Source organism: Psammomys obesus, unplaced genomic scaffold (assembly GCF_907164565.1).
Source record: "Psammomys obesus unplaced genomic scaffold, mPsaObe1.curated_primary_1811, whole genome shotgun sequence".
NCBI classification, from domain to species: domain Eukaryota; kingdom Metazoa; phylum Chordata; class Mammalia; order Rodentia; family Muridae; genus Psammomys; species Psammomys obesus.
In genome coordinates, this window is record NW_026585587.1 from 190932 (window position 1) to 214688 (window position 23757).

The following is a 23757-nucleotide window of genomic DNA, read 5'->3' on the forward strand; positions in this document are numbered from 1 at the left end:
GTAGCCTATGGTTTGGGGGGGGGGTGATGTTTGTCAAAAATATTTGGGAAATCTTAGCATGGATATTTGCTATTAGTGGTCTTCGTATTCCCAGTATTCCAAGACAACCTCGAGTCCCAGTAGCAAATGGGTAAACTGATGCTAGGAAAGACTAGATCCTTTACCATAAATTATGACTGACTGAGAGGAGAAGATTGCAGAATACTGTAATGTGGAATATGTGTCCTTAGAATGTGTTGGATACGGCAGAGAGCCTGAGAGACAAGGCTGCTGTAGGAAAAGAGGAGATCCAGGAACGGCTGGCTCAGTTTGTCCAACATTGGGAAAAGCTCAAAGAGTTGGCAAAGACCCGGTAAGTTGGACAGCAGGAATCCCAATGAAGCTCCTGTGTTTGGAGCATTAGGCTGATGTTGAGGGATGCTTCTGTGTCAGCTCAGTATAGACTGTAGACATGGACTTTTTTTTTCTAACTTATTGATTCCCACTCAAAAAACAAGTTCTTTGTGAACATTTTCTCTGGTGGCTCTGGGTAGACAGTTTTTTTTCTGGGAAATAAGATAAATTTACCAGGGCTGGAGAGATGGCTTGGTGGTTAAGAACACTTGATGTTCTTGTAAACAACCCCAGTTCAATTCCCAGCACACATATTGGGTGCTTGTCAGCCCAATTCCAATTGTCTATCTGCGATTTCAGTTCCAGGGGATCCAGTGCCATCTTCCTGCCTCCATGGCACCAGCGAACGATTGTTGGATAGTCACACGGTCTTAGAATTTCTACTGCTGTCATAAAACACCAACACCAGAAACAACTTGCAGTGGAAAGAGCTTATTTTGGCTTACAGTTCCACATCGCATTCTATCACTAAGGAATGTCAAAGCAGGAACTCAAAACACGGCAGGAACCTGAATGCAGGAGCTGATTCAGAGGCCACTAAGGGATGCTATTTACTAGCTTGCTCCCCACAGCTTGCTCAGCCTGGCCTCTTACCACACCTTGGACCATCAGCCCAGAGGTGGCACTCAGGCACACACATGTATTAAAAACAAATAAATATTTAAATGGATCTTTTCTGGAATTGAGGTACTTTCATCAACGAGAAAAGGTAGTGCTCGACACACAGAGCCGCTGCCTCACTATGGAGAGTCTACAAGTCTGGGACCTCTGTTTGGCTGGGATTTCCTTCATTCATCAAAGTTTCAATGCTATTTCAAACTAATTTGGAGGGCACAAGTCTCTTTTGTGTCACAGGAGATCAGCACCACATAGATTGTGTTGTTGCCCATTTAAGCTATGGCTATCTGGAGAACCCGTGGTTTGCTAGGGTGCACTGGACACCCTACGGCAGTTTCACGGTTAACCTGTTCCTCCCTACTCCCATTGTGCTAACCACCTCGTGACAGAGGGGTGCAGTTGGAAGAGTCTCTTCAGTATCTGCAGTTTATGGAGAATGCAGAGGAAGAGGAAGCATGGCTGGGGGAAAAGGATGCTCTCATCAGCCGGGGGGATTCTGGAGACACACTGGCTGCTACTCAGGTAAAGTCGAGGTCGAGGTCGAATGGGTCAATTATGTCATCTCTTTCATTTGAATCTTTAATTAAGAATGTGGCGTTTTCACATGTAAAATTAGATAATGTCTCCTGGGTTAGGGGAATATGGATGCTTCGGTTAATTTTAAATATGAGAAAACAAGATCTGACTTGTCTCAAGCCTCGGAGCCATACAGCAATGAAAACAGATTTCAAAGCTTAACCCATGAGCTATCTGAATCAAAGACATCATGCTGAAAGGCCTTTCCTCGTTGGTCGGAGTCCTTACAGGGTATATTTTCTAAAGATTCTCTCAAGTATCAATGTTCCATTAATTAAAAAATAATAATACTCATTTTCTGGAATTGGTTGCAGTTTCCAAATTATACAATTTTAGGAAAAGAAGAATTATAGCATGCCTATTAACAGAGCAGTTCCACACTGAGAGACATTCTTTTAAATTATTAAAATTGGGTGTTTTGCGTAAAGAAATAAACTGGCTCTGCACATGATCTTCAGTTACTATATGATTTGGCAACCGTGGAGAAAGCCTTCCCAGAGCAGTGATGCTCTGATGACTCTGAGCTTGTTCCACAGCCTTAAGGACAGAGACTTGGTTAGGAGCTCTGTGTGTGTGTGTGTTTGGGGGGTGGGGGGGGGAAGGTGAATCACTTCTACATGACAACATAAAACAGGACTCAGATATGCAGGAAAACATCAAACGACTCAAAGTTATCAATGTTTTATCACAGATTTTTGTACAAGCTTTAGCATTATTAAGGTTCTGTATCAAATATTCTCAAAAAGTTCTCTTTCTAGAAATTAAGCGTTTAGTAACTATAAATTAATTATTTTGTGGGGGGGTTGTGAGACAGAGACTCACTCTGCAAAGGTGAGACCCTAACCCATGTCAGTCTTCTCTCGGTCTTCCAAGTGCTTAGAGCCTAGCGGTGCTCTATCAAAGCCTTTTATTTTGAAAACCAAAGGTACACATGCCTTTAGAAGTAATAATGCAGAGATTTTATGTATCATTCTAATTGTATATAGCACAATTATGATTCTACATAACATAAACAAAAACAGCTACAGTAAAGCATCATAATATTTACATCTTCAAGATGACCATCACAAGGGCCCCACCTTCCTGTTTTTCTTCCATAACTGGCCATGTATCTTCTGTAACTGCCTCACTTCTTCCAACCTCAAATTGCTATTGCTACTCTTTTGGTTGTGAGTCATGCTTTTAATGACTGACCCATCTCTCCAGCCCTCAAACGGATATTCATGACTCTTTTAATCTGCTCTCTCAATATATAGAAGAAAAATAGATAGATAGACAGACAGAGATACCGCTCTCATATTGGAAATTTAAAAAAAATAAGGCTTGATTAGGAATGCCCTATATCACAGCTGTATTCCCAACCATTTTATTTTAATTTTTGAGACAGGTTCTCATGGAGTTTCTCATGTAGGCCTTAAATTTACTATGTTAGCCGAGGCAGTCCTTCAACATGTAATCCTCCTGCCTCATCTTCCCAAGTACCTGAAAGCACAGTCTCATGACACCAGGTCTAGACCTTTTAAAATATTCTATAATTTTATTTTCAAGAATGTCTTGAGTATTGTGGTTCACACCTTGTAATATCAGTACTTGGGAGGCTGAGGCAGGATAATTATTATGGGTTTAAGTCCATTTTGGGCCAAATGAGCTGCAGTTTCGAAACAGTAACACCAGCAACAAAAGATATATATGGATATGAAACCATGCAGAGAATAGTGGCTGTTTTAAAACATAAAAGAATGAGCGTTAAAGCATGTTTGTAACTTTTGAAGAAGTTTGGTTTTTTTTATTCAGCATACTTTAGTGATTAATTCAGCCTGTTATGTGCAAGAAAGTTCATCCCTCCTTATTCCTCAGTAGTTTTAAGGTAGGAATGTACATGGCTTAATGCTTACCTTGGTTGTTTTACTATTTGTCTATTTTGAAAAGGGCTATTGTAAATAATACTGTACATTTTGGGGCACATGTAAGTGACTATTTCTCTGGGACAAATACTCATGGACTGTGTAAATATTAGCATGTGCTGAGTTTTGCAGCAACGGTTATTAAGCTCAGTTATTTTCCAGCAGGTTGATCATTTAACATTCTCATAACCAATGCATAGGTTATGCAGTTTTCCTACATGCTCACTAGCATTGTGTGATATCATCATTTTTACTCTTTTCCAGTCAGGGACAATAATACCATTTCCTTAGTGATTTTTTTTTTGTTTGTTGTCTACATATTTTCCACAGTGAAATGTATCTTCACACCTAGTGTCCATTCTACATGGATGATTTCCTTGTTTTGGTAACAGCATTTAACGTGAGTTATGTCATCGATAAAAGTATATATGCACAAGATATTATTGGTGAAGTTAGATACAATGTACATTGAAACTCTTATTTTCCTTGCTTGATGGAAACTTTGATGGATTATTAGCAGCAGAGAATTCCCATTTTAGTTCTTGGTAATTGCCACCCTACTCCGATTCTACGAATTTTCACCTATAAGTTAAGTCATGCAAAATGTCTTAAATAATTGGACTATCTTACTTCACTATCTTACCTGCTTTTTAAATTTCTTTAATTTTTCTTTTTATTAATTACAGTTTATCCATTTTGTATCCTCCCTGTAGCTCTCTACTTCCTGCCCTCCCAATCCCACCCTCCCTCCCCCTTCTCTAACCATGTCCCTCCCTAAGTCCACTAATAGGGGAGGACTTCCTCTCCTTCCTTCTGATCCTAGTCTATCAGGTCTCATCAGGAGTGTCTGCATTGTCTAAAGCAGATGCTGAGACTCTGGGCAGAGTGCAGGGAATCTTAGGAAAGAAGGGGGAGATAGTAAGACCTGGAGAGGACAGGAGCTCCACAAGGGGAGCAACAGAACCAAAGAATCTGGGCACAGGGGTCCTTTCTGAGACTGATACTCCAACCAAGAACCATGCATGGAGATAACCTATGACCCCTGCACAGATGTAGTCCATGGCAGCTCAGTCTCCAAGTGGGTTCCCTAGTAATGGGAACAGGGCCTGTCTCTGACATTAACTGATTGGCCTGCTCTTTGATCACACCCCCTTCAACAGCCTTACCAGTCCACAGAGGAAGACAATTATCTGCTTTTATACAATTCTGGGTAGAGTCTTTGAGAGGCCCTCCATGGTAGGCTCCTGTCCTGTTTCCTGTTTACTCCTTCTTCCAGTGTCCTTCCCGTTTGCCTTTCTGAGTGAGGATTGATCATCTTACCCAGGGTCCTCCTTCTAGCTCACCTTCTGTAGGTGTTCACATTTTTGTAGGTTTATCCTGTATTATGTGTATAGTATCTACTTATAAGTGAGTATATACCATGTGTGTCTTTCTGTTTCTGGGATACCTCACTCAGGATGATCTTTTCTGGTTCCCACCATTTGCCTACAAATTTCATGATTTCCTTGTTTTTAATTGCTGAGTAGTATTCCATTGTGTAAATGTACCACAATTTCTGTATCCATTCCTAAGTTGAGGGACATCTGGGTTGTTTCCAGGTTCTGGCTATTATGAATAAAGCTGCTATGAACATGGTTGAACAAGTGTCCTTGTTGAGCATATTTTGGACAGAAGAAATGTTCAGGCTCCATTCTCACTTCTCTTTCCATTCTTTGAGCTGCACAAATTGCATGTTTTTTTTCCAGAAAATAGTCAGAAGCAAAGAAGGTTTGGAATGAGATTTCATGATAACCTGTTCTCTTTAACTCCTGATTTTAGGAACTGTAGGAGAATTCTAGAATTTTGATTTCTTAAAAAACAAACAAAAAAAAACCCAGAAATATTATAAGAACATGGTCTTGTTTTAATCCAAGGTGTGGGACATAGAGCTGCTTCTCAGAAGCTTACTATGATTTGCCTCATGTTGTAGCAGGGGCATGGTTTTGTCAGCTGCAGATAGTTTCTGTGATTGTGTAGCATTTGGAATTCTGATAACTTTTCAGAATGCCTATAAGTGCTATGACCCAAGAGGCATTGGTGGTTGTTGTTGGTTGGTCAGGGGGGTTGGTTTGCAGTTTGTTAGTAGCCAAATGCTAAAAAAAAAGAAGCAAAAAGAAAGAAATTAGATTAAGGATTTCTAATTCTCTCCTCTTTCTTTTCTTCTATCTAGTGATTGGATGTGAAAGCAGGGGTATAACAGGTTGGATAAAGAAGAACTCACAAAGTAGTTAATCTGGCTTACAAGGAACAGTTGTTAGTTTAGGGTGTTCTTAATACTTACTATTTTCTCAAAGTGTTTTGTAAAAAAAATTACATGAATCCAGGTATGGAAAAATCCTCATATTTTACTCCTAATCATTTGATTCCAAAATAAAAAGAGAACAGTTCTTAGAGCCATGTGGGATACTGAGAAACTGTATCCCTGGATTCCTGTCTCTCTTTCCAATAAGAGTACCTTGTTTGATGGGAAAAAAATTAAGAAGATCTTGGTAGAGGTGGGGTACAGAGGAAGTGTACCCTCATCCAATCCACTAATAAGGCTGGACTAACCTTGCTGAATTGTTGTGGACTTGCTAATGGATGGAGATTGATCATTCTTGAACATTCTGCTCTTTGTTGATCTGTTCATGCAGAGTTTGCTAAAGAAGCATGAAGCTTTGGAGAATGACTTCGCTGTACACAAGACCCGGGTACAAAATGTGTGTGCACAAGGAGAAGATATTCTCAGTAAAGTGAGTTCTGGGGGTGTTGTGTGTTTTTCTGAAAGTGACTTTCCAAAATACAGAAACAAGAATAGTGATGAAATTCTCTTAAGAAAGTAACAACATAGAATTTTTTAGAGAGTCTTTTGAGACAGAATCCCACTGCGTGGCACTTAGATGGCTTTGAACTTTCTGTGTTGACAAGCATGGCCTCAGAACCACAGAACTCTGCCTGCTTCTGCCTCTGCCTCTGCCTCTTTTGCCTTTGCCTCCCAAGTGCTGAGACTGAACACATGCTCCACTATTCTCAGCCCACAGCACAGAATTTTATTAAGCTCTTCAAAGCAGAATTTAGTTGCTTTCCCCAGCAATTCGTTACCCGTTTTGAATTGATATTTTCTGGAAATTACTTTTAAATCCTTATATGCTCCCTTTCATCTTTCCTTAAAAATACATTGTTGATCTTTTTGCCAACCTCTATAAGTTGTAAAACTAGGTTTAAATATTATATTAATTAGAGTATCCATTGCTGTGATAAACGCCATGACCAAAAGCAACTTGAGAAAGAAAAAGTTTATTTCATTATATGCTTCTAGTTAACAGTCTGTCAGTGAAGGAATTCCAAGCAGCAACTCAAGCAGGGCAGGAACTGAAGTAGAGGCCTTAGTGGAATACTGCTTGCCTGCTTGCTCCTTGTGTCTTTCTTAGCCTCTTATAACACCAGGGCTTCCTGCCTAAAGGTGGCAGCTCCCACAGTGACCTGGGCCCTGCTGTACCACTCATCAATCAATATAATGCTTCCACAGACTTACCCAGAGATCACTCTGGTGGTGGCATTTTCTCCATGGAAATTCCTTCTTCCCAAATGACTCTAGCTTGTGTCAACTTGGCATAAAACTAGTCAGGGAATCCCTGAGTACTCCATGAGCCTTAAATTCCATTTGAGAGGAATCAACATCTTTTGAGAGGGGGATCACACAAGGACCTCTTTATAATTTGTGAAAATGTTGCTTGCATTATCTTTACAAAGCCTCGACTTCCTAAACAAAGATCTGTCTCTGCCTTCTAAAAGCTTCATAAATAAAACCACACTTAAATAAACAAATATGCCACAATTGTCCAAATGTCAGAATAGAAATAGCATTCTTGAGCACACATGAGGATCGAAATAATTACAGTTGATCTAGAGGACAATAGTTAGGTGTTTTTGGATAAGAGAATTGTGAGCTTTCTAACAGTTCTAGGGAATCATGTTTCTAGCTCCTCGGCATGGCTGCCTAACTCATCCTCTCAACCTTGGCATCACAGGAAGAAACTCAAAACAAGGATAAGATTTCCACCAAGATTCAAGTTCTGAATGAAAAGACAGCTTCTCTGGCCAAGGCACTAGCTGCTTGGAAGTCACAGCTGGACGATGAACATGCCTTTCAGCAGTTTAACTGGAAGGCTGATGTGGTGGAATCCTGGATAGGTACGAGAAGCCAGGGCTGTGCTCCTTTGTTCTGAGGGTACCATTTGAAGAATGGTCTCTGCATTGTTTTTCCTTTACCTTTGAAAAATGAGGTGAACAACTCCTTTTCATTCCTATCAGACACAATCACACATACACACTGACAATAGGGAAGTAAGTGTCATAAACTCACAGAACACAGCTGCTGGGGACTGCTAATTTTATATGTAGTATTCACAAAGAAAAATCCTCCATAAAATATTCTAGGAAACAAACTACAGTGTGTGTTGATTTGTCTGTAATTCATATTCAATCTTCAACTTTCTTTCATTCTGTGACTCAACATTTCTTTTGCACTTAGCAGTCTCAGTCAGTCAGTTTTATTCCGACTAAGGACATAAAAGCAAACCATTCTTCCCTCTGCTTCTGCACTGCACTGAGTCTCCTGTTCTGGGAAGCAGAAAGCTTTCTCATTGACTACTGTAAATAATCCTCAAATAGTCCCTCCTGCTGTTTCTTAGGTGACAAGGAAGCAAGCCTGAAGGCCAAGAGCAATGGCACAGACCTCACTGCCTTCCTTGCACTCCTGGCAAAGCAGGTGAGTGAAGGATGGTATGTCAGATGGGGCCACTGAGGCCCAGTATTTATAATTTAATTTGCTTGTAATTTATGCTCTCTTGGTTTCTGTCTCTGTCTCTCACTTTCTCTCTCCCTTTCACCCTCCCTCCTTTTCTCTCTTTCCTTCTTTCTCTACCTCGATTTTCTCATACCTTTTTCCTGTTGTTCGATGTTTGTCTGTCATCTTGAATTTCGTCAACAAGTCAAATTTTGGCTTTTCTATTTTTCTCCATTTATGCCCCCTACTAATTCCTGTAATTAGGCCATTTTGTTACTATAATTAAATGCTTCACAGAGAAACTTAGCACTGAGGCGATGTCTCGGGGGGTAAAGAGCTTGGTACACAAGCATGACGACCTGAGCTCAGATATGGCACCAGCCCTGGGAGGAAGAGATGGATGGGTGTTTGGAATGTATACTTCTGCATTCAGTGAAAGAAACCTGTCTCAAAAAAGAAAGAAAAGAAGGAAGGAAGGAACGGAGGAACAAAGGAACGAAGGAAGAAAGAGTAGAGAAAAGAGAAAGACACCTGTTGTTAACCTCTAGCCTCTGCAGTTACACACAGGTGTAAACACATATGTTCACTGCCACAGAGCCAATAAACAAGACTTCAATAAAGGTACAGGTAGCTTGCTTTTTAAAAAGAATTATTTAGTTAACAGTGTAATGCTATTAGTCCAAATAGTACAAGAAATTACAAGTTCCCTGGCAAATGGCAAGAGTGTGGGAGGAAGGATAAAATCATAAAGAAAGTGGGAAAGAGAATGGGGCAATCCAAACCTCTCTTGAGGGCATGGCTTCAAGTGACTTAAGGACCTCTTATTTGCACTGAGTCCTAAGGAGCCCAAGGAAGGTATCATCACTGCACTGAGGATGAAGTTTCTCACATTAGAGTCTTTTATAAACATTATATATTTGGATATCATACTACTTTCTAATTTATTGATTTTCTTGGAAAGATAAATCCATTCACATTTAAGGTTGTTAACTCATGATGTTTGAAACTTTAACACCCACTCCACCAAACACTCTACATTTTGCACCTTAGTTTCTGTTTCCCCTTCGGTTTCAGGACACGCTGGATGCCAGTCTTCAGAGCTTCCAGCAAGAACGTCTTTCTGAAATCACTGATCTGAAGAACCAGCTGGTGGCTGCTAAGCACAGCCAAACCAAAGCCATTGAGGAGCGGCATGCAGCCTTGCTGAGGCGCTGGGAGCAGCTGCTGGAGGCGTCTGGAGTCCACAGGCAGAAACTGCTAGAGAAACAGCTGCCTCTTCAGAAGGTTAGGAAGGAGGGAAGGGGAAAGCAAGGAAGAGACCGACTAAGGCGAAAATGGAACACAGTGAAGTATCACAGGGGCTCAAAATTATCTGGTTATTAGCCAGAGAATTCAAACACAGTAACTAGAAACCCAATTTGGAAGTTTTATAGTCATTTTAAGACAGATCAAAGGAACAACAAAACATTTATATTGAGAAAAAAGAAATTCATTTTCTTAGAACAAATGGACCATGGTTTGGGTTGTTTTGAAATGGATTGAGACATTTTGTAGATGATTAAGGATAAAAGCCAGGCACACACAGTGGGAAGAGGTGGATAGAATCAGAGCATGGACATCTTTCATGTCTTTCATACACAAAACAAAAGCTGGCAGCGGAGCTAGTCCTGTCTATCTCCTAACCCAGATGAAAAGGGCACTGGAAAAGTAGCCATAAAACATATTCTCAGTGTATCTCCTTTTGCCAGGAAGGAATCCTCAGGTGTGACACTTATTGCTAACCCTTGTGTTTTAAGAAAACCTCCTTTAAGAAACAGGAATATATTTTATCCCCTTCTGCTTTGCTGAGTTCTTACTGTTAAGTGAGATAAGAGATCTGGACATGCAGTAGTCTGTATAGATCTGGGAGACTAAAGGGTTTTCCCCACCGGTGATAGCTTCTGAAGCATATTAAATAATATTTAATAACAATCATGAAACATCAATAATAAAGAGAAGCCAAGCTGGAGCATGGCAGTGCATTCCGAAAATCCCAGATTTCTGACTCAGGCAGAAAATTAAAAAAAAGGATAAAGAGTTCTGTGCTAGACTGGACAACAAAACAACACTCTGTCTAAGAAAGTAAAGGTTAGTGGTGTAGGTCAGTGCATAACTCAGTGATAGGGCACTTGCCTAGAAATCGCAGGGCCCTGGTTTGATTTTCAGCACCACAGGAAAACTGATCCGGAACAATCAGTGTTGTTACTACCTCTACATGAGAGAAACAATTGTACTTGACAATAAAGGCAGCGTTAGAGAAGCACACAGTGAGTCTCAACCCTTAGTTAATTCCTACTCTGTTGAAGGATGTAGACACAGCAGTAACTTAACTGAGAAAGTAAAACAACTAGATTGGCAGCTTTATGAACATGTATACATTCTACATAGAAAGTTACTTGACATTCTTTTGTTTTCCTTAATTTTAAATAGCAAAATATTTACTGTAAATTTTTTATAAACATACAATCAATCCATAGTATTCTTCATATAAATGAAGTAGCCTGAAAATTGCATGTCCATCTTGTTCATTTTTCTTTGTGTTGAGTTATTTTAGCATATAGATTATTGATTGTGTTGAAAAGCCCCCCTCTCCATTTATGTCAATTTTCTTCTAACTAGTTTAAATTTGAAGAAAGAAAACTCATTTTTGTAATTGCTCAGACAAATCATGTGGACAATTCAATTAGCTGAGTCTAAAACCTCCTGTGTGCTTTTGATCTGGAACCATTCTATCATTTGTGTTTGGAACAGTCCATGATTTTTCTGTCGTCCAGTCATATAAGTTCGGAGTCCTTTGAGAATGTGGGTGGCCCTGGACAACAGTATAGGAGCATGTAGTTCGTACATCGCATGTAGGTCAATGTGTAGAAGATGGGTTTACTAAGTGGCTCTTAAAGTTTCAGTTAGACATCAGAGGAGATCGCAACAAGGTTTAGAAGGAAGACAGGAGTGTGACTTGGTGTAGTGAAAGAATCGTGATGGTATACCATCCACAAAAGCTTCAGGGGAGAAAGAGGGAATAGATTTTTTAAAAAGATAGAACATAGTCACTTGGTTTATTTCAGTCATTTTCCTCAAATATGCATTTGACACTTATTTCGGATTGTTTCCTGTGCCAAGTCAAACTTTAGTACAGACTTCAGAATAAGAAATAATGCAACGGGAAGCTACTTTCACCACCCTTAGAATCATGGAGGTGGGGGTGAATGAACATTGTAAGCCAGACATCCTCTTCATCTGTAAATGGTGGAACACTTGAGAAATTTCACTCAATTAAAAAAAGACTGGACCCTGGCAGTTTCTCTAACTTAGATTCATCCCATCGCGTCACAGAGTCACTGCTAATTTTAGTCTCACTAGTTCAAATTGTTGCTCTGGAAATATTTGACGAAACTAACTTTAGCCTCAACGATATTCTCTTCTCCTAAGGGACTTTATCAGAAGCAATGAGGATGTCTTTTCTTTGTGCAGGCTGAAGAGCTATTCATGGAATTTGCACACAAGGCTTCAGCTTTCAACAACTGGTGTGAGAACGCTGAAGAGGACTTATCAGAGCCTGTGTACTGCAACTCCCTGAATGAGATTCGGCAGCTACAAAAGGAGCATGAGGCCTTCTTGGCCTCTCTGGCTGGAGCTCAAGAGGACTTCAACCATTTATTAGAGTTAGACCAGCAGATTAAAGCCTTAAATGTGCACTCCAGTCCGTATACCTGGTTAACAATGGATGTGCTGGGCAGGATCTGGAAGCACCTGCCTGACATCATCAAGGTAACTTGGGGCACAGCCCAACATCTTCTTCCTATAGGAAGCATGACCAGTGACCTATATCAAAACTGGGAGTTTTGAAGAAAAGAAAAGAAGTTTGTCCTAAGTTAAACTGTGGTAGAAGTCATGAACCAAAACTATCTAAGGATAATTGAAAACTGTATATTTATAGATAGATAGATAGATAGATAGATAGATAGATAGATAGATAGATAGAGATATGTGTGTGTCACAGGAGATGTATTTTATAGTTTGTTGTATTGTGGTTTGGGGAAGACAGAACAATGATTGAAGGAAGCAAAAGAAGATAGATAAATAGACAGAAAGACATAGATACATACATATATTTGATAGATAAATCAATAAATGATATATAGATAGATGATAGATAAATGATACATATATGGATGATAGATGATAGATAAATTATGTATAGTTAGATGATAGATAGAAAGACAGATGATAGACAGATGATAGAAATGAGTGATTGATTGATTGATGATAGATAGATGAACACATCACATGTACCTGTGGAAGATAGGATAGCTTTGGAATTCAGGTATGTGCCTATACCTACAAAATGGTTCTTTTATGCCAAATAAACTTCTTCCATGTGAAGCCGTCCTGCTCTTTGTTGCATTATAGGAGCGGGAGCAGGAGCTACAGAAAGAAGAGGCTAGGCAAATCAAGAACTTTGAAATGTGCCAGGAGTTTGAACAGAATGCCAGTGCCTTCCTTCAGTGGATCGAGGAGACCAGGTGTGCTGTGCTTTATTTAAAGCAAGAACCCCACACATGCTGTTTTCAGTAGGGATGACATACATGCGAAGTTTTATGTACTCTGTTCCCATCATCATATTTTGGATTTTTTTTATATTTGTATTTAACTAGTTTCACAATTCCATTATTGTGTCCTTTATTCTCACCCTTATTTAAAGTTTTCTTCTTGACACTCTGTGTACACTTACACTTCAAAACATTAACAGCTCTGTGACTGCATGCCACAAGACACTTTATAAAGTACTTCCACACACATTGTCTTACTGAACTGTCAGAACAACCTTGAAAGGTGCAGAGTGGATCTCATTACCCCTGTTTTCAACTGGGGAAAGTTCAATTTGATAAATTGTCTCACTCAAGGTCACATATATATTTATTAGCATGACCAAAAACAGAACCTACCATGAGCACCTAATAAAATATTATGTTGCCTGCCAACTAAATCCATAATGAAATGGTATAAGGTAGCCTAACTTCATTTATTATATGCAAGATGTGTGTGGAGATAATGTGTATTGCATCTTCTGAGTAAATGATCTGGAAAAGAGGAGACATAAAAAGTGTAATATGTTAGCATAAATGGTCCAAGTAGGAAGATTATGCCCATTAGTAGATCACTGATGTGATATTTTGAGGTTTAACGTTAGCAGAGTAATCCATAATTAACACTTCTACACTAAACAAAAAGAAAAACTGCACTATAGCTAAAAGCATACATTTGGCTGAGGTTGTGTGAATCGGCTCATCCCCTTCTGCCCCTGGTTCTGGTTGATTTACATTATTATCCTGTAGCCTGTGCTGTAGACTTGGCATGAAGACTGGTATGAGTGGTCTTTGTCTTGAAGAATGATGTCTCCATCGTTCACTGGGACCTAAATCTCTGGCTTATCCAGTGTCCTCAGTATAACTACTTCCCAGACTCCCTCATCCACAGGAATGATAGGCTGCGGTTGCCATCTAAGCACATTACATGAAATTTTTCTACATTTTCCCAAAGCTTTCCAACAAGTGGGAATTTGTTCACCTAGGAGTCAATGGGCAAAGTGGCTCTGAGGGTTGGGTGAAAACTTTGATACTATAAGGCAGAGAAAATGTGGAGCTTCACAAAGGCTCTGTGTTTCTGAGTACCAGGGGCCTTGAAAGCAGCATGTGGGTATTCCTGTGTGGATGGGTTCCTATTTTGTGACCAAAACAAACACTTAAAATGTTTTATCAATAATAAGAAGAAATTGTGCTAATATATGTTTTCCTTTTTTCTCTCATGATTCCTGCTCCGGTCCACCATGTCCAGGGCTTATTTTCTGGATGGGTCAGTATTTTCTGTAATTATGTTTGTTTTTTTATATTGTCTTAGAATAATAAGTTAAAGAAACCATAAGGTTGGGGTATCCTAGCTCTTCATAATCTGGCAGAATAAAGACTCTTATTTCCTCCTAACCCTGTACTCATAGTAAGTGGTACCTCTCTCCTATGACTTAAATGTATAGACTAAAGCCTTCGTATTAATAAGATGTGGATCTTTATGTTAAACCAACTCTAAACGGAAAATATTCAGAAAAAAAATGTCTTTACTGAATCTATAAACATTTTTTGTCATCATTCTCTTTTAAGTGCCTAACAACCATTTGCATTTTATTAGGTGTTATAAGCAATCTAGATTGTATTCACATACTGCATCTGCTTTTCCATTTTGTAACTGTAACATCTACTCTGTTGGCAACCAGAAAAATGTATGACACCTTCTTCTAGACACAAAAAAATAACTAGGGCTGCCTTCACGTTCCCTTTCATCAGTATAGAAGGATTGACAGACAGAATGTTTGTTTATTAAAATTTGGCTTCAGAAAACTTTACTTTATCAAGTCCATGCAATTGAGAGAAGCAGAAACAATAAACTGAAGTCTTTGAGGTAATGGTTCTGTGAAATATGGATTTCTCTTATAACAAATAATGTTTTCTTTTGATTCTTAATTAGATCGTTGCTCAAGGAAACAGGAACTCTAGAATCCCAACTTGAAGCAAATAAAGTGAGTAATGTTTGTTCACTAGCTGAAGACACTGTTCAAATTTTAAAAAGCACAGAAAAAAACAAAAAACAGAGGCAACCTGGTGTTATTTTGCATAGAGGTTACCCAAGGCAAAGAAACCAAGGCTGTAGCTCCACTCAGATCTCAATTTTGCATTGTAATTTCAGACCACCACATTATTGATACAGGCCTCAGTTTACTTAAATCTTTGAGTGTCAATTTTTGCAACAATACGACGAAGCTAATATATACATTAAAGATTGCTGAAGTACTTAACTAAAACAGCAGATATACATATCCCTAGCCTATAACTTGGACCATCAATACATTTTTATTATTTGATGTGGCCAAATGATATAACTGAATGTAGATTCTCTCCTTTCAATTGAGGAAAGCAGTGGGTTAGAAGAGTATTTTTCAGTCTTGTATACATTATTGCCTCTTTGCAGGATTAAAAAGAGTATTTGGCTAAATATAACTTGTTCATAATGAGAGAAGAAAAAGATATTCAGGTAGAGGTGATGTGCCTTATGATACCTAAGTTTTCACCCATCCCTCAGAGCCACTTTGTTCCTTGATTCCTAGGTGAACAAACTTTCACTTTTTGGAAAGCTTTGGGATATTGTAGAAAATTTTCACATAATGTGCTTAGATGGTAACAGCAGCCTATCATCCCCGAGGATGAGGGAAGTAGACCCACTGAGGACGTTGGGTGAGCCAGAGATAATAGGTCCCAATGAATGATGGAGATTATCCACAGTGTAATGACGGGAGCTGGTGGTGTCTGAGTTCCAGGATGACGGACATCACCCGCATACACACCCTACTGTTTCACACAGGGAAACAATGTAGTTTCCCAAGTTGTTCATGTTTCATGGAGGATAAGAAAACCTCTTAAAATGAACAAATTAGGAAAACGAACATCTTTTCCTCCTATCTCTAGGTTTGTAACTGGTGGCTTGATTGCCTCTCTTTTATCTTTTTTCCAGAGGAAGCAGAAGGAGATCCAGGCAATGAAGCGTCATCTGACCAAGATTGAAGACCTGGGGGACAGCATGGAAGAGGCTCTGATCCTTGACATCAAATACAGCACCATTGGACTGGCCCAGCAATGGGATCAGCTGCACCAACTGGGGATGCGAATGCAACACAATTTGGAGCAACAGATTCAGGCCAAGTACTGATGGTTTAAACCCAGGGTGGGGAGAGGGATAGTTAATGCTAGATTAAGAGCTGTTTTAGAGATGCTGCATTTACCTACAATATCAATGTTCCCTCTTTTCTGTTCCACAGCTGAACTCTTTCTTTTTCTGCCAGGGTCTACTATGAAATAAGAGTGGCCCCCTCCCTGTGTATGTGCACATCCTCTTTCTAGACACATGAGGTCTCTATTCACTTTCAGGTTCCTTTTTAACATCTTATGATCTCTTCAGAAACCATTCATTTTTATAAAATTCTGTTCAAGATATAATATCTAGAATGGAAGATTCACATGATGGACTAATGGGACATAAGGGAAGAAATAAATTTTTCCTAGAAAAATTATGCCTATCACAGCAGCTTTATGTTTCAATGGTCTTTGGAAGTAGTTTTTGTATGTTAGAAATTGACAATCATCTTCTATAAGTTACTTTGTTATAAATAATTAAACGTCTTTGAACCATTACATTTCTGTTGAAGCTTTGCAATTTTGCTAATGCACTGGAAAGCAGCCAAAGAAAATTCGTAACTGAATGAACATGGCTCTGTTCCAATAAAACTTTATTCATAGACATTGTAATTTGAAATTCACATGTTTTCTATGCTTTGTAGTTGATTGTTTACAACTATAAATAAATGTTAAAACCATTCTTGGCACATGAGCAGTTTGAAAACAGGAAGTGACTGAATTTGGCTCCTGGGCATAACTTGCCAACCTCTGAAATAGATAGCTCAAATAATACATTGTGCACTAAAATTCCTGAACTTCTCATATGGCATGTCTTTTAGCATTTCCTGTTTTATTTTCTGAGTTAATTTGTATTTTTTTCCTTCCAGGGATACCATAGGTGTGAGTGAGGAGACATTGAAAGAGTTTAGCACCACATATAAGTGAGTATAAGTTCATAGTTGGCTGGTCCTTTTTCTTCTAAAAAGTTCAGAATACGTTTACAAATAATAACTTCTCCCTCTATGTGCTTTGACGGGATCTTTGGAGAAGACCTAGTCTGTGTATGTTAATTGGCATCACTATTGGGGTTTAGTATCCAATTTTAATCACCTGTGAGATCCCTGAATTTAAAAAGTAAAGCATCTTTTTTTTTTTTAAATCATCACTGGTGATTATATTTGCCCTGTGAATTTTAACTGTTTCTGAGGGCAAAACTGAAAAGAAGAATATTCAATGCTTTATGTTATTCCTCCTGTTACTAGGTTTAACAAAAACACTCAGAGGTACAAATAGATTTTCTACTCAGTGGTCCAACAATATTATGGCATGGCATTAAAGATCTACTCAATACAGCAAGACTTGGTCTATTCTGTTTTAACCTGATTCTTTTTTGAGCTTGATAAGATGCTTTTGTTCTTTAGGCACTTTGATGAGAATTTGACAGGGCGTTTGACTCATAAAGAATTCCGGTCATGCCTGAGGGGGCTCAATTACTACTTGCCTATGGTAGAGGAAGGTGAACCTGAGCCCAAGTTTGAGAAATTCCTGAATGCTGTGGATCCAGGGAGGTAAGAAAAAGAAGTTAGGGCTTGAGCCTTAACTGGAGATGAACACAGAGTGAAATGGTCCATGGAACACAAAATTAACTTATTTGAAAAGAGGCAAAAAAGACAACTGGGAAGCTCTCCTCCCCACCCCCATCCCGATTGGCTCAGAAGTAAATGGCACTGGTTCTAACTTAGTCCCAAGCTCTATAGTTTTCTCAGCTGGAGATTGTTTCTTCAGTGAATGTAAGGTGTTTCTAAGGGAGGAATTGAGAGAAAAATCCACTCATGTCTGTGATCCCTTAAGGAGAAAGTATTTCAAAGGCCACAGTTAATAGTAGTGTCTTGTGTGTTTTTAGTAAGTATGACAGAGACATGCACAGTTCAAGTTACTGTAAGAAACTAATTCTTTCCAATTTTAAAGATAGAGGAAGATGGAGATTATTATCTGGGCAATAGCACTGATGGAAAAGTCCAAAGAAATATAGATGATGACTAATGAGGACACATCTAGAGTTTATGAGACTAAATATGTGTTTATGAGATGGTGATAGGGGGTCAGAGTAGAGAATAGAACCCAAGTGTCAGAGGGTGTACTTGAAAGAGAACTACGGAGGATCTAGTTGCCCTCTGCCTCTGAGATACTGCACAGGATGGAAGGGATACACCTTCTTGTCTTGAGAAGGCACAAAACCTGCTGTTTCCCCTACAGGAAAGGCTATGTCTCACTGGAGGACTACACAGCATTCCTGATTGACAAGGAGTCAGAGAACATCAAGACCAGCGATGACATAGAGAGTGCGTTCCAAGCCCTGGCAGAGGGCAAGGCCTATATTACCAAGGAGGACATGAAACAGGTGAGATTCCCCTTGTTGCTTCTCCTGGGCTGAAACTGTCACCTTGGCTTGGGTCATCTTAGCCTTTGCTGTTTCCTCAAGAAGCTCTCACCCATATACCCACTGTATTATGTCACACCTTCTCTTTGTCACTTGATTCAGCGAACTCATTTCCCTTATGGACTGGGATGCATAAACCTCTAGTGGTTTACTATTTGCCATCATAGTAAGTTAAAAATCAGTAACTCAAATTTTAAGCAATTTATTGTCATTTCCACTTAATAAGCCAAATATAGGAAATAGAAAGAGCTAACTTCTAGATGTCCATAGCTGTTGAATAATAAAAAATGTGATTATATATACATATATAATATACATATATACATAATATACATACATAATATATGTAATATACATATATACATATATATGAATATGCAGATTATATATATGGACTATACATATACACATATTTGTGGATTTTATTGGGCCATAAGGAAAAACATGAAACTTAAAGGGAAATTGGTGACCTTATAAACTATTGTATTAAGTGAGGTAACTGAATGAACGTGGCTCTGTTCCAATAAAACTTTATTCATAGACATTGAAGTTTGAATTTCTTTTTATGACTATAAATAACTGTTAAAACCATTCTTGGCACATGAGCAGTTTAAGAACAGGCGGTGGCTGAATCTGGCTGGATTCAGCTGAATAACTTGCCCAGGACCCTAGACAATGACGTTTGTATGCATATATATAGGTAGGCATGAGTGGATATAGACCAAAAAACTAGAAAGAGAACCACAAGAGGGGAAAGAGGGTGTGAAGGAGAAGTGGAAACTAACAGAATACATGTTTTACATAAAGAAAAGACTGCTGGGGATAGGAGGGCACAGGACAAGAAGGAAGATGGTAAAAAGAATGGGGGATAGAGAGATCAACAAAATCGAGTTGCATTTGAAATATCATAATGAAACATGCTACATGGTGTACTTGTTTGGGCTTATTTTTTTCTCAAAAATTTCTAAATAAAACATGAAAAAAACTCAAGTATAAATTTGAATCAGTTTTATTCATTGGAAGTAATAAATTTATGAAAAAAAAAAAAGGTGATAGGAACAAGGCTGATTCTCCTGAAGGTTCTCCGTCTGCTACGGAAACCCATAGAAACAACAGTGTTGAGTTTCTTTAACTGTGTCTTTCTCTTTCGATTCCTTCCAGGCTCTGACGCCAGAACAAGTGTCCTTCTGCACCATACACATGCAGCAGTATATGGACCCACGAGGTCGGAGCCAACCTGCTGGCTACGACTATGTCGGCTTCACAAATTCATTCTTTGGCAATTGACAAGCAAATTCTTGTGCATCATAGAAGGTCATGGTGTGGCAGGAAACGTTGGAAATGGAAGGCACACACAGGTGTGGAAGAAGAAAAGATGGTGCCACATGTGTGCGTGCCTGGGGGGGGGGTGTTCTGCACCCCTGTAGGATTTCTCTGAATTCTGATTATAGAAGAAGCATTTCGTTTTAAAAGGTAACATTAACTAAAGTTACACCCCCCATTTCTGGAACCATATTATTCATAAATGCAAGCAGTTAAGCACTCTGTGAAGAAGGACAGTAATAAAGTAGATAAATAAAATCCAGACGATTCACTATTTGTAGTTTTTGAGTGTGCTTAATTTCTTACAATTTGAAAATAAAAAATGTTTGTCATTTTATCTTATTCCATGAAGCAGAACCACATAAAGATAATGTAAAGCTTGTTTTCTTCTTGTCCAGTTTTGTTATTCACTATTATAGTGGATGTGTCTACTCTAAGCATGACACAATTCTGGCATGTTAGGGTCCCCTCTTATTCTCTAAATCTCTCAATAATCACTTACATTTCAATATTGTACAATTGATGTTTGTACTTATTCATTACTATCTTTTTAAAGAGTCAGTAAAATTGTCCAGAATTTATGAATTTAGTGGAAAATCTAAGAAGATATGTAACTATATCTAGGTATTTTCTGGACAGGTATGTTTCTTTGGTAACTTTTTTGCCTTGTGTGAAACTTAGCATTTCACACTGACAGGCCCTCACCCATGAATATTGCCCCTTAAATACCACCTTAAGTCTCAGCTCTTTAATTTGAATAGAAAGTAACAGCTTCTCAATCTTTGGAAAAAAAAATCTGTCCTAGGAAACAGTTAAAATAATTTTGGTTACAAATAAAGATACTTGAAAATGATATGTAAGTGTTTTTGTAACATTTGTTTTAAGGCATTAACTACAGTAGAATACAGTAATCAGAACATACCTTGAAAATGATTGCTTAACAATATGATATCTAAATTATTTATAAATAACCAAAATCTTTATAATTGAGGGGTATGACATAATAGACCATAAAAACTAGTATGAGCTGATTTAAAATGGTCTGAAATTTGTTATGCCAGCCTACATTTATTTCTCAGGTCACTCATCCTTCCATGTCTTTGATAAGTCTGATGGAGCGGGAGCTTAGCTTTTCAAAACCTCCAGTTTTCTTCAGCCTAGGATGATTGATGGGTGTGATTTTCTTCCTTGTCTCCTTGGTTCTTATTTCTCTCTGTTGAGACTCTCCGTCCTCCCTGCTCATGGGTTAATCTTTCTAAATCTGCTCACAGATGCCTCTCTGCTTTATTTTTTGTGTCCTGTCTCCCACTTGGCAAAGGGATCATATCTGAAGTGAAGTGCTGAACTGATAACCATCTTCAACAACAAAAAATTCCCATGCTAAAACATTTATTTGTAAGACTTTGATTTTCTCTGAACAAACTCAGTTGACTGTGTAATATACCCACAGAGTTTTATCACCCAGATTCTGTTATATCTGCTATCTTCTCTAAAGGTCTTAGTCAGTTAAGGAAATGTTTCACCCACTCCTCAGGAACAAGTTCATTTACTAACCTAGGGATGAAGGCATCACAGATTCTCACCTACAGTAACCTTTCCATGGACTAAAAGCCAGCATCACTCTCTGTACAACATTATTAAAAGTAACAAGTGACATTTATTAGAAAATGACTACGATGACTCAAATCTATTTACAAATTCTTTATATGTGCATGACATGTTTGCTCACTAACACAAAAGAGTGAGATGATAACTGTTTTACAAATGATGAAGCTGAGAAACATGAGCTTACCACAGCTGGTTAGCTGAAGAGCTTGTGTTCACACTCCTGCCAGCGCACTGTGGAAATTCACTTTCATTTACCCCCAACACCCACGGTCATGTATGAAACACTGTAGGTGGAAGGAACAGATGAAATAAGTAGTTCTACAACAAACCCAGAAAGGTAATAGCTAAGTTGAGGAGTGAGGAGCAAACGCAACAGCAGGGCTTCTGTCTGCCCTGCATCTCCCAGACTACACGCTGAGTTTCAGACCTCAGAAGAACATCATTGATCAAGTATTCTCATTGTGCAATTATTTCAGAATTCTTTACAACGCCCCGGGATCCTGACATCCTAGCCGTGAACTTAAACAGTCTGAAGTTCCCTCATCTTGTTTAGCTCAGCTGGGAAATTTATAGTGTTCTGAACAAACTAAGAAGATCCCTACTTCTAGATGAGTTGTGGTAATTGGGGGTCGTATTCGATGACACTTAAGGTGAATATTAAGCTTTTGAGCTCATTGTGGGCTGAACACAGTGAACAGAGCAGGAAATCCTGTATTATCCTGTCTTATCCTTCCAGGCACCCTGGGAAGAAAGGCCGAGGAGGCATGTGGGCTTTTGGTGCAGCAGTTTTGCCAAAAATTTGGAATATCTTGTCCAGTGGATTAATCCTGGTCCAGGACTTGCTTATGCAAAAGAGTCCTTGGGTCAGCCTTCATCCTTTACCTAGTAAACTCCCTCGGAAAGCGTTTCTCAGAGCTGATTTCACAGCCCGATTCCTTAGACTATAAACAATAGGATTGAGGAGAGGGGTTGCCACGGTGTAGGTGACAGCAATAAGCTGATCCCTCTCCAGAGAGTAGCTGGCTTTGGGCCTTAAGTACATGAAGGAGGCACAGCCATAGTGAATAACCACCACCGTGAGATGTGATGCACATGTAGAGAAAGCTTTCTTCCGCCCCTCCGCAGAAGGGATTCTGAGTATTGCTACCAGGATGTAGGCATAGGAGACAGTAATTAAGAAGAAAGAGACCAAGAGAACCAGCAGACTGAGGATGAGAATTCCCAGCTCACTTAGTCTTGTATCCCCACAAGCAAGGCTTAGCACTGGAGGTGTGTCACAGAAAAAGTGCTGGATTTCATGAGAGCTGCAGAATGAGAGGCGAAAAATGACTAGTGTCATCCCCAGGCCAAAAAGGTATCCACTCAGGAAGGAAGTGCCAATTAGCTGGGCACAGAGGGTAGGATTCATACGGCTGGCATAGTGAAGTGGGGCACAGATGGCCACATATCTGTCAAAGCCCATGACAGACAGGAGGAAGCAGTTGGTACAAGCCCATGAAGCAGAGAAAAACATCTGGGTAGCACAGCCCATAAAGGAGATAGCCTGTCCCCCCATAACCAGGCCAGAGAGCATCCTGGGGATGATTCCCAATGTGTAACAGGTCTCAGAGAAGGACAGGAAGGAAAGAAAGAGATACATGGGTGTGTGAAGATGGCTATCCAACCTGATCACTATGATGATGAAGACATTGCTGGTGATGGTGACAAGATACAAAGACAGGAACAAGACAAACAGCAGGAGCTGAAGCTCCCCAAAGCTAGAGAAGCCCAGGAAGACAAAGCCCCTCCAGAAGGTGGCATTGTTTTGCACCATCTGAATGAGAGCCCCGCTGGTTCCGTCGATTCCTTTCCCCAGGCTAGTAGATGCCTCTCTAGATGAAGGTGAGATGGGTTCTCTTCGGTTTGTGCCTGTTGGAACACACACAAAAAGTGTCTGGTTTAGACTGTAATCAAACTTTAGAAAACTATATGCTGCCTCTGACACAAGCATGGATAGGCCCACCCTTACATTCATGTATGTTATAGCCAATCACTACAATCAAGTGAACATAAACTGCTCTATAAATATTTTTACGCAGGCAAATGCAAGCACACTGATTAATACATATATCACACACTTAAACTATGTGTTACACATCTTATATTACTTACCCCACTGCAAGTATGTTGTACTTTCATGTAACACATGCACATATATTCACATACATGCAAGTTTGAAAACACTTGCATCCTGACTTTTTACCTAAAAATTCACATTGCCTATTAAAATATACAGTAGAGTGAGAAGGATTTGTGAATGTTTTGTAGACTAGGTTTCCTTGCCAAAGA

General features: G+C 39.2%; 2 protein-coding genes across 2 annotated transcripts in view; one reads left to right on the top strand and one right to left on the bottom strand.

The window, feature by feature from the left end:
* Spta1 (spectrin alpha, erythrocytic 1) overlaps positions 1–20068 on the top strand; it is a 64278-nt gene extending 44210 nt beyond the window's left edge. Inside the window, exons 38-52 of the mRNA XM_055609742.1 lie at positions 231–352; positions 1401–1533; positions 6164–6275; positions 7545–7703; positions 8204–8280; positions 9373–9582; positions 11809–12105; positions 12748–12860; positions 14173–14190; positions 14857–14908; positions 15898–16085; positions 16946–16999; positions 17480–17626; positions 18315–18459; positions 19660–20068. Of these exons, the coding sequence (XP_055465717.1) occupies positions 231–352; positions 1401–1533; positions 6164–6275; positions 7545–7703; positions 8204–8280; positions 9373–9582; positions 11809–12105; positions 12748–12860; positions 14173–14190; positions 14857–14908; positions 15898–16085; positions 16946–16999; positions 17480–17626; positions 18315–18459; positions 19660–19785 (1953 nt within the window). The 3' untranslated portion in view covers positions 19786–20068. The remainder of the gene's footprint in view (positions 1–230; positions 353–1400; positions 1534–6163; positions 6276–7544; positions 7704–8203; positions 8281–9372; positions 9583–11808; positions 12106–12747; positions 12861–14172; positions 14191–14856; positions 14909–15897; positions 16086–16945; positions 17000–17479; positions 17627–18314; positions 18460–19659) is intronic.
* Positions 20069–22300: 2232 nt separating this feature from the next.
* Positions 22301–23242, bottom strand: LOC129677835 (olfactory receptor 10Z1). The gene has a single exon (XM_055608458.1). The coding sequence runs from the start codon at positions 23240–23242 to the stop codon at positions 22301–22303; it is 942 nt and encodes a 313-aa protein (XP_055464433.1).
* Positions 23243–23757: the final 515 nt, after the last annotated feature.